Source organism: Numida meleagris, chromosome 5 (assembly GCF_002078875.1).
Source record: "Numida meleagris isolate 19003 breed g44 Domestic line chromosome 5, NumMel1.0, whole genome shotgun sequence".
Lineage (NCBI taxonomy): Eukaryota > Metazoa > Chordata > Aves > Galliformes > Numididae > Numida > Numida meleagris.
In genome coordinates, this window is record NC_034413.1 from 23,477,830 (window position 1) to 23,493,096 (window position 15,267).

At 42.1% G+C, this 15,267-nt stretch overlaps 1 protein-coding gene across 6 annotated transcripts in view; it reads left to right on the top strand.

Moving 5' to 3' along the window:
* ZMIZ1 (zinc finger MIZ-type containing 1) overlaps positions 1–15,267 on the top strand; it is a 333,239-nt gene that overhangs the window by 175,087 nt on the left and 142,885 nt on the right. For 5 of the 6 annotated variants that reach the window (XM_021398381.1, XM_021398386.1, XM_021398384.1 and 2 more), the window contains one exon: positions 879–989. In XM_021398381.1, the coding sequence (XP_021254056.1) occupies positions 930–989 (60 nt within the window). In that variant the 5' untranslated portion in view covers positions 879–929. Of the gene's footprint in view, positions 1–878; positions 990–7,817; positions 7,872–15,267 lie in introns of those variants that run through there. The other variant, XM_021398385.1, reaches the window with a different exon arrangement.

Sequence of the window (15,267 nt, forward strand, 5' to 3'; positions counted from 1 at the left end):
ACAGATCTTCATAGCTTATTGTTGCCAGTGCTCATCTGGTGGTTTTCTACAGCTGTGGCAACTACTAAGGTGCTACAGCTACAGAGAAATTGTGTCCTAACTCCACTCTGAGCTTTCATTTCCATTTTCTAGATAATTTCTTTTAAAGTCATAGAGAAGCCTTAGTTTGCCTCAGGTTGTACAGCTTTAGACTGAAGAATGGAGGATGTGTTCAGTCAGAAGCAGCAAGTAGTTTGTTCATATGCAGGTATCAGGGAGCCCAGTTCTCTCAGAAGGTGGGACCTGCTCAGACCCTCGGTGGAAAACCAGCCCTGCAGATGTGGGGCAGTGCGCCTGGAGCTGTTAGTCCCTCAGAGAGGCTTCAGTCATGAATCCAAGTCCTTTGCCAGCCATTGTCACAGCCTTTTCAATGACTCATTAAATTGGTCTGCTAGTTTTAATATCACAGGACATCCAAAGCATACCTGTTGCTTTTATTTTCAGTACAGAACTCCAGAGCCTACATATTATTTCAGCCAAAAACCCACATTTTGTGTTCCTTTTGGCCACATAATATTCTGTCATATCCCATCCATTTAATATTTATAGATGGTGTTTTCTTCTAGAAGAAGATTAGGAATAATCCCCATGCCTTTGGCCTTGCAAAACCCAAACTGTCATTATTATTGTGATTATTACTATTGTTGTTATTTGCATCTTGCAACATGATCAGGTGTTCTTGAAAGCAGCTCTGCCCCATTGCTTTAGCGATGTTCTCAGCAGCGTCGCCTGGAAGGACGAATCTTTGGCATGTGGATCTCACAGTCGCACTTGCTGTAGAAGGGTTAGAAGTGCATGGACTGTGCTCAGTGATCTTTATTGTGTTTTTTGTCTTGCAGATCGAGGGATTTTAATGGCTTTCAGGTAGAAGCCAAGTGGAGACAATCAAAATGAACTCTATGGACAGGCACATACAGCAGACCAATGACCGGCTGCAGTGCATAAAACAGGTAAGCTGAAGGTGAACGTGGTTACTGCTAGAGTGTTGTGTGTTGTATGACAGGTCACGATGAGCATTATTGGTTACCTGCTGCACGATGAATACCCTGGCCTTCTGTGGGGAGGAGAGTGGGAGTTGAGACATTGTAAAATGACTGCAGAGAAGAATATCTGCTGCTGGTATCTAAACCTCAAAAGCCAAACTTTCCATTTCACCTTTCTGAGGAACCGTCAGTCTGGAGATTCACTAAATCAGTGAAATAATGTTCACAGCCTGTTTTCCCCTCTTGCCTGAGCAGTTTTCTCTGGCTGACTACTTGGTAATAATTCCGGCCACAGCAGATTTAGATGCTAGTCCATCCTGCTGTCTCTCTTCTATATTTGTGTTAACCAAGTGCTTTGGGATGTATGCATATTTATTCTTGAGGGATCACAACACTTCTCTATTCATAGATTTCTTTGTGTGGCAGATGCGAGAACCTTAAATCAAAGGAATTGTCAAAAAATAGGCATGGGGATGGTACTGTATAAGTCTAGATCTCTAAACTTTTTATCTGTTTCCATTCTCTTACCTTCAGCAGTCTCCATTACGATTTGTTATGTTTGCCCACGTATTCGTGGAGGTTTATGTTATCTGGAATACATTTTAATGCGAAGAACGGAAAATATGTGTTTACTTGCAAGTCTAGCCATGTTAGATGCTCTGGCAGGATATGAGAAAAAGAGCAGAGTTTGAACCAGTCATTTTCTCTCTGTGTTTCCTTTATATGAGAGGATTTCGGAATAAGTCAAACAAAGCTAGTTTGTATGTCAGGGAGCAGAAATAAGAAACTGTCCCTGCAGAATTGCTGGTCATAGTCCATCCTTGGCCTGAGTCTGTGGTGGCTGTTTTTTTTAAATCTCTCTTTCATCACTCTGTGGTGAAATCTAATGCATCTCATGGCTGTTTAAAGGCCTGAGGGAAATGAATTTTGGGATTTCATCCCAGTTCCTTATGAACTATCTGGTTCAGAAAAAGCACACTCTTGGCTGCCACAAATTGGTGTCCTTTTTGGCCATCCTAGACCAGAGTATGAAGAATGAAGTGACTTACAGAACAATTTAACCTTCCAGCTGTAAGAACAAGCCTTCAGATCAAGTGGAGACAAATGGAGAATGCTACTCAGTTCCGGCTTCTAGAGTTGCCAGGTTTTGTACATAGAGAATTTCTGTTATTTTAATACAATAGAAGAATGTCAAATTACATTTTTTACAGTATTGAAGAGATTTTTTTTTTACTGTGTAATGGATGCTTTGTCAGTTAAACCACTAACTTCATTTATACAGTGCTGGTTTACACAAGCAGCTAAGATATATTTCTTCAGCAATGAAGGCAGAGAGGAAGGGAGGAAGGTCAGACTTTCCATCGTTGGTGGAGCATTTTTGGTTTGGTTTGGTCCTGTCTGGAAGAAAGCTTAGAGACTTCTGTTGGACAGGGCATGGTTGCATAGTTGCTCTGTTGTGCCAGACAGCAAGAAATACCTAGCAAGGAATTTGCTGCCTGGGAATGGTTGCAACTTTAAGGTCCCCGTTTCCTATAAAACCCTGAATCAGTGAGTATGAGTACTCTTATTTTCAACTCACAGCAAAAAATAATTAAGCAATCCAGTGACTTACCGCCAAAAATATAGAGCAGAATCTTTTTTGTGAAAGTTGCAATACTTGAGATTTAGTCTAAGAGGAAAGACTGTTATTTGTTTTGTCCTTGAATTTAGCATAGAGACTGTTCTTTTTCATAGTTCCAAAATCTTGGGAAGGGAGAGATAGAAACTGACTCAGACTAACTCTTCAGAGGAGACTCTTCTGTCATACAGCCATGAATTTCCAGCTCCAAGATGTTTTACCTTGTTCTTTGAGACAGGCCATTAGCTGACACAATTAGCTTAGTGCCACAGCAAGGCATTGCCAGTTCACCCATGGAGAACCAGACCACACGCTGTTACGTGCAGTACCTTGTCTGATCGTGTCAGTTTACCCTCACCAATTTTTGAGGATTAACAGCAAGATCAGACAGAAATCTGCCTGCTTTTTCCTCAGTCTTTCACCCTTTCTTCTGAGCCTGTGAACGAAACGCCGTGTTGCTCTCCTGAACAGACATGTGCTTGCAGGGAGGTTAGCGCAGCAGCAGCTGCACTAGGGACAGAAGCTGCCTTCCCTTGGCACCCAGCACCCACCCATCCGATCGCCTTGCTGGCAGCCAGGCTCACGCGGTCAGCCCCGCGCAGCCTGCCCCGTCGAGACACCTATAAATGGCTCTCCCAGCGCCTGGGCAGGCAGATCAGGTTGCAGCACAGGCTGCTGGCTTCCAGCTCTGGCTCGTGAGACACCCACAGTGTCCTTGCTGACTTCTGTTTCAGGATCAAGGTTGTGTTTTACTTTTATCTTTTTTTAGCGTTTTCCAGCTACAAAACCAAAACTTGTATATGATCAGCTAGTTAGGAAATGAAGAGCGTGTGTGTGTTAAGAACTGTTTCAGAAGAGATGAAAGGGCAAACTGAAGAGGTGGCTGTGTGTTTATGCTTAAAAACCAGACTTCTGTGGAAGGCTGGAACAGCTTGTGTGGTCCCTTTGTAGCTGATTCCCTCACTATTTGTAAGTGTATGTGCTTTAAAATCAAACACTTTTTTTAATGTTCTGTGGAGAAAGCCAAAGTAACAGGCTTACCCTAACACATGCAATTAGTTTGTCATGACACTGAGGATACAGAGTGTGCTGAAGGAGGCTGGATCTTCAGAATGCGGGCTTTTTATCTGGAATTTTTTGTCCACACAAACAAAACTGTGAAAGGCTTTGTGCTCAGCAGAGGCCCAAAGGCCCCTGAGCTGCCCTACACTGACAGCCTGTTTCCCGGCCAGCACTGCTGGCTCTGCAGAGCCACCACAGCTGCCATTACAGGGCAGGAGTGCGGGGCTGCACCCCCAGGCCTTGGGGAGCCCAGGGCTCAGGAAGCCTCCAGAATGGACTCGTTTTCTTACCCACTTCCTCACAACAGCGCAGCAGCTCAATAATGCAGCGTTATCCAGACCTTTTCTGTTATTTTCCTTTTGTAACATGAGCAAATACCAGGCAAAATCAGTAGGCTCTGGGCCCGCTCATGTCCATCCTCACCCTGACGGGTCCAGCTTTCAAAAGTTCGGGGTGTTTTACATCTAGGGACTTCTAGATTTGTTCTCTCTGCTTGCTGGCGGTCAGTTTGGAAGGTTTCTACACATCTCTGGTGAAATTCTTGAAAAGTAGAAGATAAGGAAAATCTGTTTAAGTAGAAAGGAAGCCACCCTTTTCAGAATAGGTGTGTGAGATCTCCCTGCTGCACTAAGGGCAGCCATCAGGGCAGGTAATAAAGCTGTGCTGAAGTTCTAGTAATGGGTTAGAGGGAAGTATGGGCAGGTTCTGTGGTGTCAGAAGTGTTTGATTGTGTTGGGAACAGAGAAGGCTGTATCTGCCACATGTGTCACGCTACATCAGGGCACATCGAGCAATATGTCCTCAGACGATGCTGGATCACTCAATGAACAAGGCTTAATTGGAGGCACACATCACACTGCTGGTTTCTAGAAAGAGATTAGCATTTCTCCCCTCCCACCCCCCACCCCTCCTTCCCTCCCTCAGGAAGGCTTGTTGAATTTTTGCAATTGCAATGCTTCATAATGCTTCCTGAGCCGTTCAGAGAGAGATGCTAAAAGTTGTAATTGCTGTGTGTTTGCGTTGATCTTTTCTTTCTCAGATTGGAAACAAACAGTCCCATTTCTTTTATCATTCAGTAACTTGGTGTTTGGTTGCTTGCTTGCAATTCAGAGGAAAATAGAATTATCTTTATTTTTACATAGCTGTTAGCATTTAAGCCCTGAGATGTTTGAACTAATCCTTCTGCTTTTCAAAATTATTGCTGCAGATTCATGTAAATGCTCAGCAGTCCTAAACATGTCATTTTTAATATATTCTGGATGGGTTAATATGGGCAGATACGAAATTATAGCTGAAATAGTTTTAATAAAGCTTCATGAAAATTTCATTCTTCATGAATTTTGAAAATTAGAAGTCTTCTATGAAGGGCATATTTATTTAGAATGCATATTTTTCTGGTTGAAACCCCCATAAAATGTTACCATTTTTTAATCAGCTAAACATGAAATAACATACAGCAGGAAACCTGATGGTTTTTCACCATTTTCAATTTAGAAGAATATATTCAAGGGACCTAAAATATTTGGCGTATTGACTGAACAGTCTATCAATAACATCTTATGATATTTTTAACTTCCCTGAGACTCACAGCTGCTTATTCTTCATCTGCTTTCTTGCTCAGTCTGTTGGAATATTCCTCTGCTAGAGTTAAGTATGTTTAGGAAAAACTGACAGCAGACCAGCTTTCCTGGCTCCTCCAGTCCACTTACAGACCCGTCAATCAGCATTCCTGCCATGTCAGATCCTGCATCCTGGTAGGTGACTGCTCTGGCTCAGGCGGCAGAGCCACAGGGGAATGAGCAAAGAAACAAGAGTGCTAGAAGCACTCTGGTGGGGGAAACACTGTCCTGATGCTTGCAGCATTTGGATATCTTGTTTATCTGGTGAGATGGCTGAGTACAAGAAATTTCAGAGGACTGAATGTAACCCCCTGTCTAGGGTGGTCTGTGAAGTTAGTGCAGGCACAGTTCTCCCCTTCCCAGTCCTGTTTCTTTTTTTATTGCAGCTCTATCCTCAAGGCTCGAGGCATTAGTATTATTAACTATTTTCAAAGAGAAAGTACACATTTTAAACTTACAGTTAAAACTTCTAGTAGCAATAGTATTTAGATTAATTTTATTTTTTCCTGTGCAATTAGCTAATCGTATCCAATGCTTAAAATTGCCTATTGGTGAATAAGGATGAACATTTGAAAATTCTAGAAATCTGTAAGCTAGTTCATGGTGCCACCTTGGTGTCAGATGAGCATAGGAAATTCTTTTTGTCAGCAGCTGGGTCAAACTCTGCAGTGAATACGTGACCTAGCTGGCAACACGTCTCCAGCATCTGTCGTACCATTTCTGGCTCTTCATGTGTGCATGCTTGCTGCTTGATTTCTCTTAGTTACGTGTGTTGGTGCAATGGCAAATCCCTAGCATGTACAGCTTGTACAGCATTTGTACTTAAGGGGCCGTTGTATCTGTTTGCAAAAGCAGAAAGTGTTCTTAAAAAAATTGTTTGAAGTGGTAATGTTACTGTTAACACTGAGAACCTTCAGCTGCGCAGACCTTTACTGTCCTCTGCTGAAAGAAAACTCTTCCCCGGTGTTATTTGCTCCGTATTGCTTCTGTGCAGTACAGAAGAGGAGCCAGTACCGGTGTGCATCAGCAGGTTGTGGAGCATGTGCTGTGGGCAGTTCTGTCAGCTAGTGCTGTAGGAAAAGCTTGCAAACTAGAAGCTGTGTCCAGGTATGCTGTTTCACATTTACCTCTTATTACCTGATTTGTTATTGTGCTTTGAATGGAGCCTGTTGAGTACCAGTGGAGCATGTCCTGCATGCTAATGAGAATTCAGTCATTTTTCCGTCCTTTTTGCAGATCAGATCAATGCCAATGTACAAGCTACTAATGTTCATGAATTTGCCAGTGTGAGAGTGGCTGTTCTTTTTGCTTTTGCCCACACTGTATTCCACCAGCAGAATGCAACGCATGAAGTGCACAGTGGCTGCTATTGCTCTACAGTGAAAAGTTTCTCAGCAAAGGAATCAGATCTCTTCACTCTGCCGGCAGAGCTGCTTTAGCCAGCAGAAGTTGGTTGATGTGGCATTAGCGGACTTGGAATTTTTAGCTCATTAATTCTCCTGGGCTTTGCAAAAATTCCCATGTTACTCTAAAACTCTTATCTAGTAAAGGTGAATCTAAATTTCCGAGAGTTTTTCAAGATGATTCATCCTGAGAAAAAGAATATGCTTATTAACCTCGTCATTCTATGTGATTAGGAGAATGAGAGAGGCCTTCAGAATACCTTGGAATTACATTATTTCCATATTGTTCTTTGCAAGGCAGATCAGGGTGAGGGAAACATCCAGGCAAGCACAAGCAGAGATTTGTGTATCACACCTTGGCAGAAGGAACCATTTCACCCTTAGCTGACTCTTCAACGTGGATTTTTTCCTCTTACACTTTATTTGTGCTGTTGATATCTAACTGCTGAAGAGGACAATAATGCAAGAGGTATGTGCCCTTCCCACAGGTGCATATAGTACAGAAGTTGATAAAAAATAGTGGATTCTTCAAAGAACCTGGAAGAGGGATCACTGCTTTTGGGGATTCTGGCTGGTAGGACCCGTGAGAATAGATAAGTGAATTAAACGTCTTCCACAGTGTCATCAGTTCATGCAGTAGTCATTTTTAATAGTCACCTTGAGATTTTATCTCTGTATAGATTAAGAGATTAAAATAATGAAGATTAAGTCTGTTGATTAAAAGTGCTATAAAAAGCACAATCAGTGAGTAAGTAAATTACTTAAACATCAAAAAAAAATTAGGAAGGCAAAATATATCAAAAGTACTGCCATTTTACTGGGCCTACTGAAGACTATTGCTTTTTTTTCAAAAGAAGAGCATTTACTCTCCTGAAATTTAGAAAATGAAGTATTTTTTATTTTAAAATAAGTTGATTCAATACATAAATCAGGAGAATTGGAGTTCTTTTTTTCTCTCTCTCTTTTCTCTTTTGCCATTAACTCATTTTCTGCTCTTGTTTGCATTATTGCTTTTTAAAGGCTGCACTGTTGACAACAATCTTCTACTCAAGAGTTGTTGTCATGCTTCATTAATGTCTTTGAAACGTCTTGGTATGGAACAAAGTGCATGAAGAAACTACCAGCCCCAACTTTTCAACATGCTTGGGTATGTGGCTCAAATTATTAAATGTTCATAGCACAGATTTTTTTTTTTTAGGTAGAATCCTCATTTTCCCTGCATCCTTCGCTTAGTCTTCTACTAAAAGACACTGTGATGCTAAATTTTTGTAAAGAATGCAGGCAAACAACTTGAAGACAAATAAGCCTATTCTTATCAGTAGTATTCGTTAAGAATTTAAGTAAATATTTAGGCCACTATTTTAATAGTGCTACAGTATTTGAAGGGAAAAAGCATACTTTGAGAAAAATAACTTATTAATATGCAGAAGTATTTAGGTCTCAAACTGCTTACTGAAAAGAATGAGGACGTTAGGGAAGAAAACTGTATTATTATCTTGTCTACTGAAACAATGAAGAAACCTAAAGAAGCATCAGCATCGTTGCTGTAGTCACATATGGAGACATGTTACACTAGCATGCTATGAAGGGAGATACTAATGGAAAATGACTTGTTTCGGTTGCCAAGAAGAGTGAGTGAACTGGTTACTCAAACTGATTTCATAATTCAATTGAGCTGAAATTGCAAATTTAAAGATAGATTGCAGCCTTATGTCACTGAGCATGGCCTAAGAGAAAGAACAAACAGTTGTTCCTTTGTTTCTTGACTTTTTTCATAAAGGCACTCTTTGTCTTTGTGAGTTATTAAGGAAATACAGTTTGGAGCCCTCTGATTGTTCGGAGTCATTCACAGAACACACTGTTCTCAGGGCTCTCAGCAGGCCAGGTGCTGCATGCAGCATGAAGGATACGAAGTGTGGACTGGACACTACTGTTCCTTCTAATGACAGGTGAACAGGAAGATGACTGGCCGCTTGCGTGCCCTGTGTCCATCAGTCAGATCTGGATTGCTCCCTAAGCCATAATTTCCTTAGAGTTGGGTCGGGGTGTGGTAGACTCACAGCAGGAGGGTCTATGGAGGTTTTATTTGTTGCATGTTCCTTTATGTAACACAAAGTTGTAACTGTACTGCAATTAAGGAGCTATTAAAGATACAGACAGAAAGACGGCAAAGTAATTCTGATCAACCGAGCCAGGAACTATTCTTGTTTCAGCTCTCCTGTGTGTGGCAAGGCTCAGAACATTGCATTCATCTCTGACACTGCTGTGAAACTAGCAGGCACATCAAGACTGCTGTATTGTTGCTTTCCTCCTGCAGCACATGCACATGTGTGCAGTCCTCCTCACAGATCTCACGGTACAGGAGACCGAGGCTGTTCAGTCAGCAGGCATTCATCTTTTCTGAAACTAATACTGGTTTATACATACACTTTATATTGACACATCAACCTGCTTTAACAGGGGGGTTGAACTCGATAATCTCTAGAGGTCCCTTCCGACCCCAGCAATTGTTTGATTCTGTGATTCTCTGTGAGTGAGGCATCTGCAGAAATTGCATTAGTACATGTTTGTTCTGTTACTGCTTGCAATAAGTAAGAGAACACTTTGTCTTTTTGCAGTCCAGTGGTGCTCATGCTTTCTATTTGTTCCTTTTCTTGTTTGTTTAATGTCTGATCTCCTGTCTTCAGTGCCGTTTTGCATCCTCATCTCCCCCAGTATTTTCATGTACTTAAAACATCTGATAAAGAGGTGCTGGGCTTTGCTGAGCATTTACTGTTTTCTTTTCCCTTGAAAAAGAGGCTGAAGTGGACAAGTGGGGCAGAGGTGATTCCCTTTCACTCTGGTTTTATAAGAAACCGTGGCTAACATGGTTTTAATCTCCTTCTCAGTGTATCTAGTGCCTTTCAAAATGTGAGCGTAATAAAATATTTATTAAGTCTCCAATGGAATGAACCATGTAAGTGCAAGATAATTCTATTCATTAGGGATCTCTCAATCTCACAAACACTAAATTTGGGGGGGGGGGGGGGTTTTTTGAATACAAAATGCACAGCTTGAGCCTTTTAATTTTTTGATTAAAAAAAAAACAATCTTTGATATTGAAGGGGACTGTAGAGGATTGAACTATATATAGCCATGTTCAGATAAACAAAAAATGCACTCCCAAAAGAAAGAAAATATCTCAGTTCTCCCCTCTACCCTCTTGAAAAAGGAAAAGACTATTTGTTTTGAATCTTCACAGCAGACACATTTTTAATATACTGAGTACAGCAGCTCACATAGATGGCCTTTCTATAATCACGTTGCTTGGCTATGAAAAAACAGAGAAGCCACCTCTGAGTTATGGCATTTTCCACTTTTAAAGCGCATCCTTGGTTAATGTCCCATGTTTCTGTGACCCCCCGTGAGCTCAGCTGCAGCCAGTGGACGGTATGGCATGGAGAGAGAATGTTCTTTGTGGATGGGAATCAGAAGTGGGTGCCTGTGCATGAGCGAGGGGCTTGCAGCTGGGATCACTCATGGATTCCGCTGAGGTTTTTCAGTAATAACGATGCCAATGGTGTATTACAGCAAGTGACCACTGCTGATTTGCAGGCCATGTACTGCTTGTTTGTGGTGCTGATGAGCTATCAAATTTAGATCTAGGAGGAGCATACTTGTGTGCTGAGTAATGCATGAAAAACTACCTTGTCTCCCCGGGGTTACTCTGTATCAAAGCACCAGGAATCCTGTTTACATTCTTTAGATAGGCGATTGGTTTTTCTTTCAGGGCTGAACTCTCTTTGCCCAGCATGAGGACCACAGTAATTCTGCTCCTGTGCTACTCCAGTTGAAGGGCACATAATCTTTGTCTCTCTGCTCTTTCCCTGTCCCTTTTTTTCCTATAGTCGTCTCCCCACTTCCATTCAGTGCAGCAAGTCCAGATGAATAGTAAGCGAGACAAAACCTAGTGTGAACTACCTGGTCAAATGTGCCAAAGCACCAGGACACCAAGTGCTGTTTCTCAGTGAACAGAGCTGGTGCACACCAGAGGTACTAAAGTGACATCAGTACACAGGAAGCAGAGGTCAGCTCCTTCTTCAGCCAGTGTCAATTGGTTTAGTCCCAAAGGAACTACTCTTTCATAGTTTTGATCATCCTATTTTTTATATACAAAGCTTGACAAGTTTTATGTTTTGCTTTGCTTTTAAATCCTTAGGGTTTACAATCATGTGAGAATTTTAACTTTCATTGTGGAGGAAAGCTTGAAAACCTGCACACCAACAGCTAAAAATAGCAAGCAGATCTTGTGAACTTCAGAGCTGTGTACATGCATTTCAGATGTCATGAGCCCTGTGCAAAACTCACAGCATGCCGAGTACCTAGCACGTAATACAGATGAGATAGATTTGATGCTGGCTTCTGTATGTCCCACAATTTGAGACATGTAACGCAGTACAAGACAAATTTTGTGGAACTTATAGATGAACCTGTTACGCAAACTAGGAATGACCTGGCTGAAGTCTGAGGGAAAACCCCAGCATAAATATCCGAACACAAAGCTTCATCATTTTCTTCTGGTACATCTCTTTGTATGCGTTGTGCGTTAGGGAGAACGGCAAGGAATATTAATAGCAAAAACATATTTCTCTGGGCTGAAAGAATCAAAAGTGCTGTTATTTCAAAAAGAGGGGAGGGGCTTCATTAGGCGGGAGAATATTTGTGCTGTGAGCTGAACTCTGTCTTCCTCCAATACTGATGGCATAGCTCCACCTTGGGGAGAAGCTCTGTGGCACGAACAGCCCAGAGGACGGGCTGTGGACAGGGGTGCAGCTGTCTCCCAGTCCCACCTCACCCAGCCACCACCTTTGGGTCTGGCCAGGCGGCCTTGTGGGCGCGTGGGGAAGCTCACTGCCATACATGGAAGGGTAATTCATAAAACAAAGAGCAAGCCTGCACAGTTTAGAGGAAGGTGCTCTTGGGGCAGCCTGCCATGAGACTGCGTGTCAAGGAGGCGCATCCTTACTTTCAGGTCCGCCTCAGTCAAACATCAGCAAAAGGGTGGTGTATTGTGTGCTGTGCCATTCGTATGAGCTCTGCAGTGCCCTGCTGCTGCCTCCTGTGCCCGCTGCGGTTGGGACAGCTGCGCGGCCTGGCTGGCTCGCAGCGCCATGCCACACACAGTGTGTGAGCCTCGCTGCTGCGCCCGGCCTGGCTCTGCTCGGGAGCAGCAGCTGCAGCCTTCTGCCCCGCCAGGGAGCAGCTGCCGCCCAGCTTTGATTTTCCTGATTTGCAAAGCAGAGATTTTGCCAAAAGTGTGGCGTGAGCACACACCGTGTAATAATGGGTTAATTTCAGACGGAAGAAAAGGGTGCTAACAGGCGAGCTGGGTTTTCTTTTTCTGTACAGTCAAAAGCTCCGTCTGCTGCTGGTGTGTTCTATCACTAATGTGAAATTCCCAGCCTCGTTGATTAGTGAAGCTAGACAGTAGACAGGGTCCAAGTGGCTAACCATGTGAGAAATGCAGTGACTGTAGGCTACTGTTAATTAACCTAGAATCTAGCAACATGGCATCGTGTCTGTGTGATAAGTTATATTATCTTCAGCAGCTCAATTAAATCAAGGAGCGAGACACAGAGCAGACGTAACTCGGCAAAATAAACAGACAACTTGAGGCAGCCTTCATAATTTGGTGCGACATCACGTAAATAAATGCAATAACTTGTTTAGCATAGTTAAGCAGTTTGCTGCTCAAAAACTTATTTGCATGACATCTCATTTTGAATAGGTTAAGCTGTAGCAAATTAGGACTGTGTCTTCAGTTTGATGTATTCCAAAGAAGGGAGAGAAAAATCCTCCACCAGAAATATGCAGTTTGTAAATTGAAATTCTGCATTTGTTTTCTATAGCAACTACTTGGAACATATGCATTCCACGTTTAAATGATTTGTTTTCCATACCATTGCTGTCAAAGTTAGCATTTTCTGATGCATGCATGAGATAGCTTCAGCTGTCTGTAATTGGTCATAATTTTGGCTGTGATTCTTCCATTACTTCCTGGACTGTTCTGTCTAACATACAGGAGTGTATACCTGGGTTGCAATCTTCTATATTTAGAGGAGATAAGGCTGTTGTTCTTGCTGTATTTCAGTGTGGATGTTTGGTTTCTGTCTCTAAAATAATGCGGAGTCTTTGGTTGCAGGAAGTGGGTTGCACCCACTTTGGTGTGGGTGTGAAGACTGAAAGTACTCAATTGTGCTTTAGTATCTAATTTGAAAAAGATGCGTTCTTTATTACATGTGCCTATTTCACACATCTATGGTATGAAGTGTATAGTTTGGGGCTCATTGCTGGGTTTTGTTGCTTATCAGGAGTTTTTAGTTACCTTCTAATTCGGAGGGAGTAACAATTTCCAGAAATGGCTATATTTTGTAATGCTTGCACCAAAAATTGCCACATACCAGCTGCTCCACATAACTCCCTATGCGGATGTCGTTTTCTTCCTGCTGGTGACTGCATGACAGCAGATCATGGAATGGGCATACAGATGTTTGCTGTGAAAAGGAGTAAACTTATGTCCTACTGTACCTTCATTGTTTGCCCGTATGTCTCTTTTGATTTACAAGGATGATCTGTTCTTTATTTAAATAAAATGTTAAGCCATACATGGGCATGTGCAGCAGGTAGATGTTCCTGTCTTCCCCAGAATCCAGCTCAAATGCCAGCTCTGTTCTGGAATGGAGATTCTCTGGTACAGTTCTTTCTTGTGGAACACAGAGAAGAGGACAGCGGGCTCCTTTGCTGTTTTCTCCATTCTTCGCACCAGCTTACTAATTAAACTGCTACAAAGAACGCGAGGTTCCTTCCAAGACTGAAAATAAATGACTCGAAGAGACTGTCTCTTCAGAGCACCACCTGGTGATCCCTGCAATAATGAGCCGTTCACATGCATCAGGTGTCTCAGTGATCTCTGTTCTGTCCAGGATAAGAAAATATTAGTCTTTTGGAGTCATAAATGATTACTCTGAACATTTTGTTAGGTTTTGCAATAATGGAAATTGTCATGTTTCACTAAAAATTTTCTAAGATGCGGATGATACTGCAGCCAATCTGGTAAATAACTGATTCATTCGGTTCATTGTCTTTTTTCATTTCCACTTCAGATTCTGTTCATACACATTTTCTCTGCTTGTTGATAGCACTGTAGATTGCAAGCGTGGTGGTGTTGCAGAACCCATCCTTCGTTATCGCACTCTTGACTAGCAGCTTTGAAGACGTACCAAGGTGTGTCGTAGCAACATCTGGTTCATGGCCGCTTTCTTCTAAACCATCCATTAGTGAGGTGATTTTTTTCCTTGTTTACATGAAGCGCAGTTTCAAACTATACTCTCCAGGCTCACGCCTTGCTTCTGTCAAGATGCTGCCAATAATTGCAGTTGAAGAGGATAGAGCCATGCATGGAAGTGCTTCACAGCAAAGCTGATGGATGGATCTGGCAGAAGCCTTGTTTTGTACTTCTGTTCTTGGATCGAGAGCTAAGAAAATCTCTTTAATTTCTTGTTCAGTGAATACAGCAGATGTAATAATATCCTTCTCTGGCAGCCTTTTTGTTGTGAGGGCGTGAATGACATTAGTGCTTTTTGCCCCGGGTATAGCGTTTAAGCTGTCAATAAATAAAAAAAAATGGTGGTAGACATTTGGAATGTTTTCTTACGTAACTCACCTGCCTTTGTGCTTTGATTCAGGCTGGATTTCTCTTCGCTTTCCATGCTTCCCCTCAGAAAGTAACTTTGCCCTTTGTAATCTGAAAAGGAGAAAGCTGGGGAAAAATGTAATTTAAAACATTAAGAAAATCAGAAAACTGTAAGAAATACGCCACAGAAGGAACTTTGTTTACCTGATGGGAGTGTCCCTGCAGAATCAGTTTTGCAGTCATCACAGAAACTACTGAAGTATACTCCCCAGAGTGTGAAACCACTGGTCTTTTGCCTACCTCTTCCTATGGCTTGTTTAGGGCTTTTTAGCCTCTAGTTGAATTAATAAAACTGCTTATCTTTCCCAACCAGTTTCTAAACTAATTTCAGTTGTGCAGAAGTATTTAAGAAGTCAGAATTTCAACATAGCTTCTGTATGTAGGAGGGTGGGTTGGGGTAGCATTCTGCGGCACTCAGTCCCAATGCAGTGAAGACTCATGATGGGAAGTTACAGGACAAGTAGCTCGATCATGTCATTGAGCCTTTCCTTCCAGAGAGACGTGCAAAATTAGTGCAATTTGGACTTCTGCTCTACGAAAGGGATACTACTTTTCAGTGATGTCTTGCTAAGCAGAAATCAGCATTATGGGATACTAAGCTGAAAATAAGGATGTTGCCTGAGATCCCTCTGCTTTTCATTTGTTAGCCTAAACCTGTACAAAATTATTCAGGATTCAGCTTTCATGTCTGTTTCTCGGTGAGGAAATTTTGTGATAAAATTTCATGTGTGTGGCTTGCAAACAGTAACAGTGATGAAAACAAACAATATCTCACTCAAGTTTAGCGCTTTTCATCAGCAATTCTCAATTC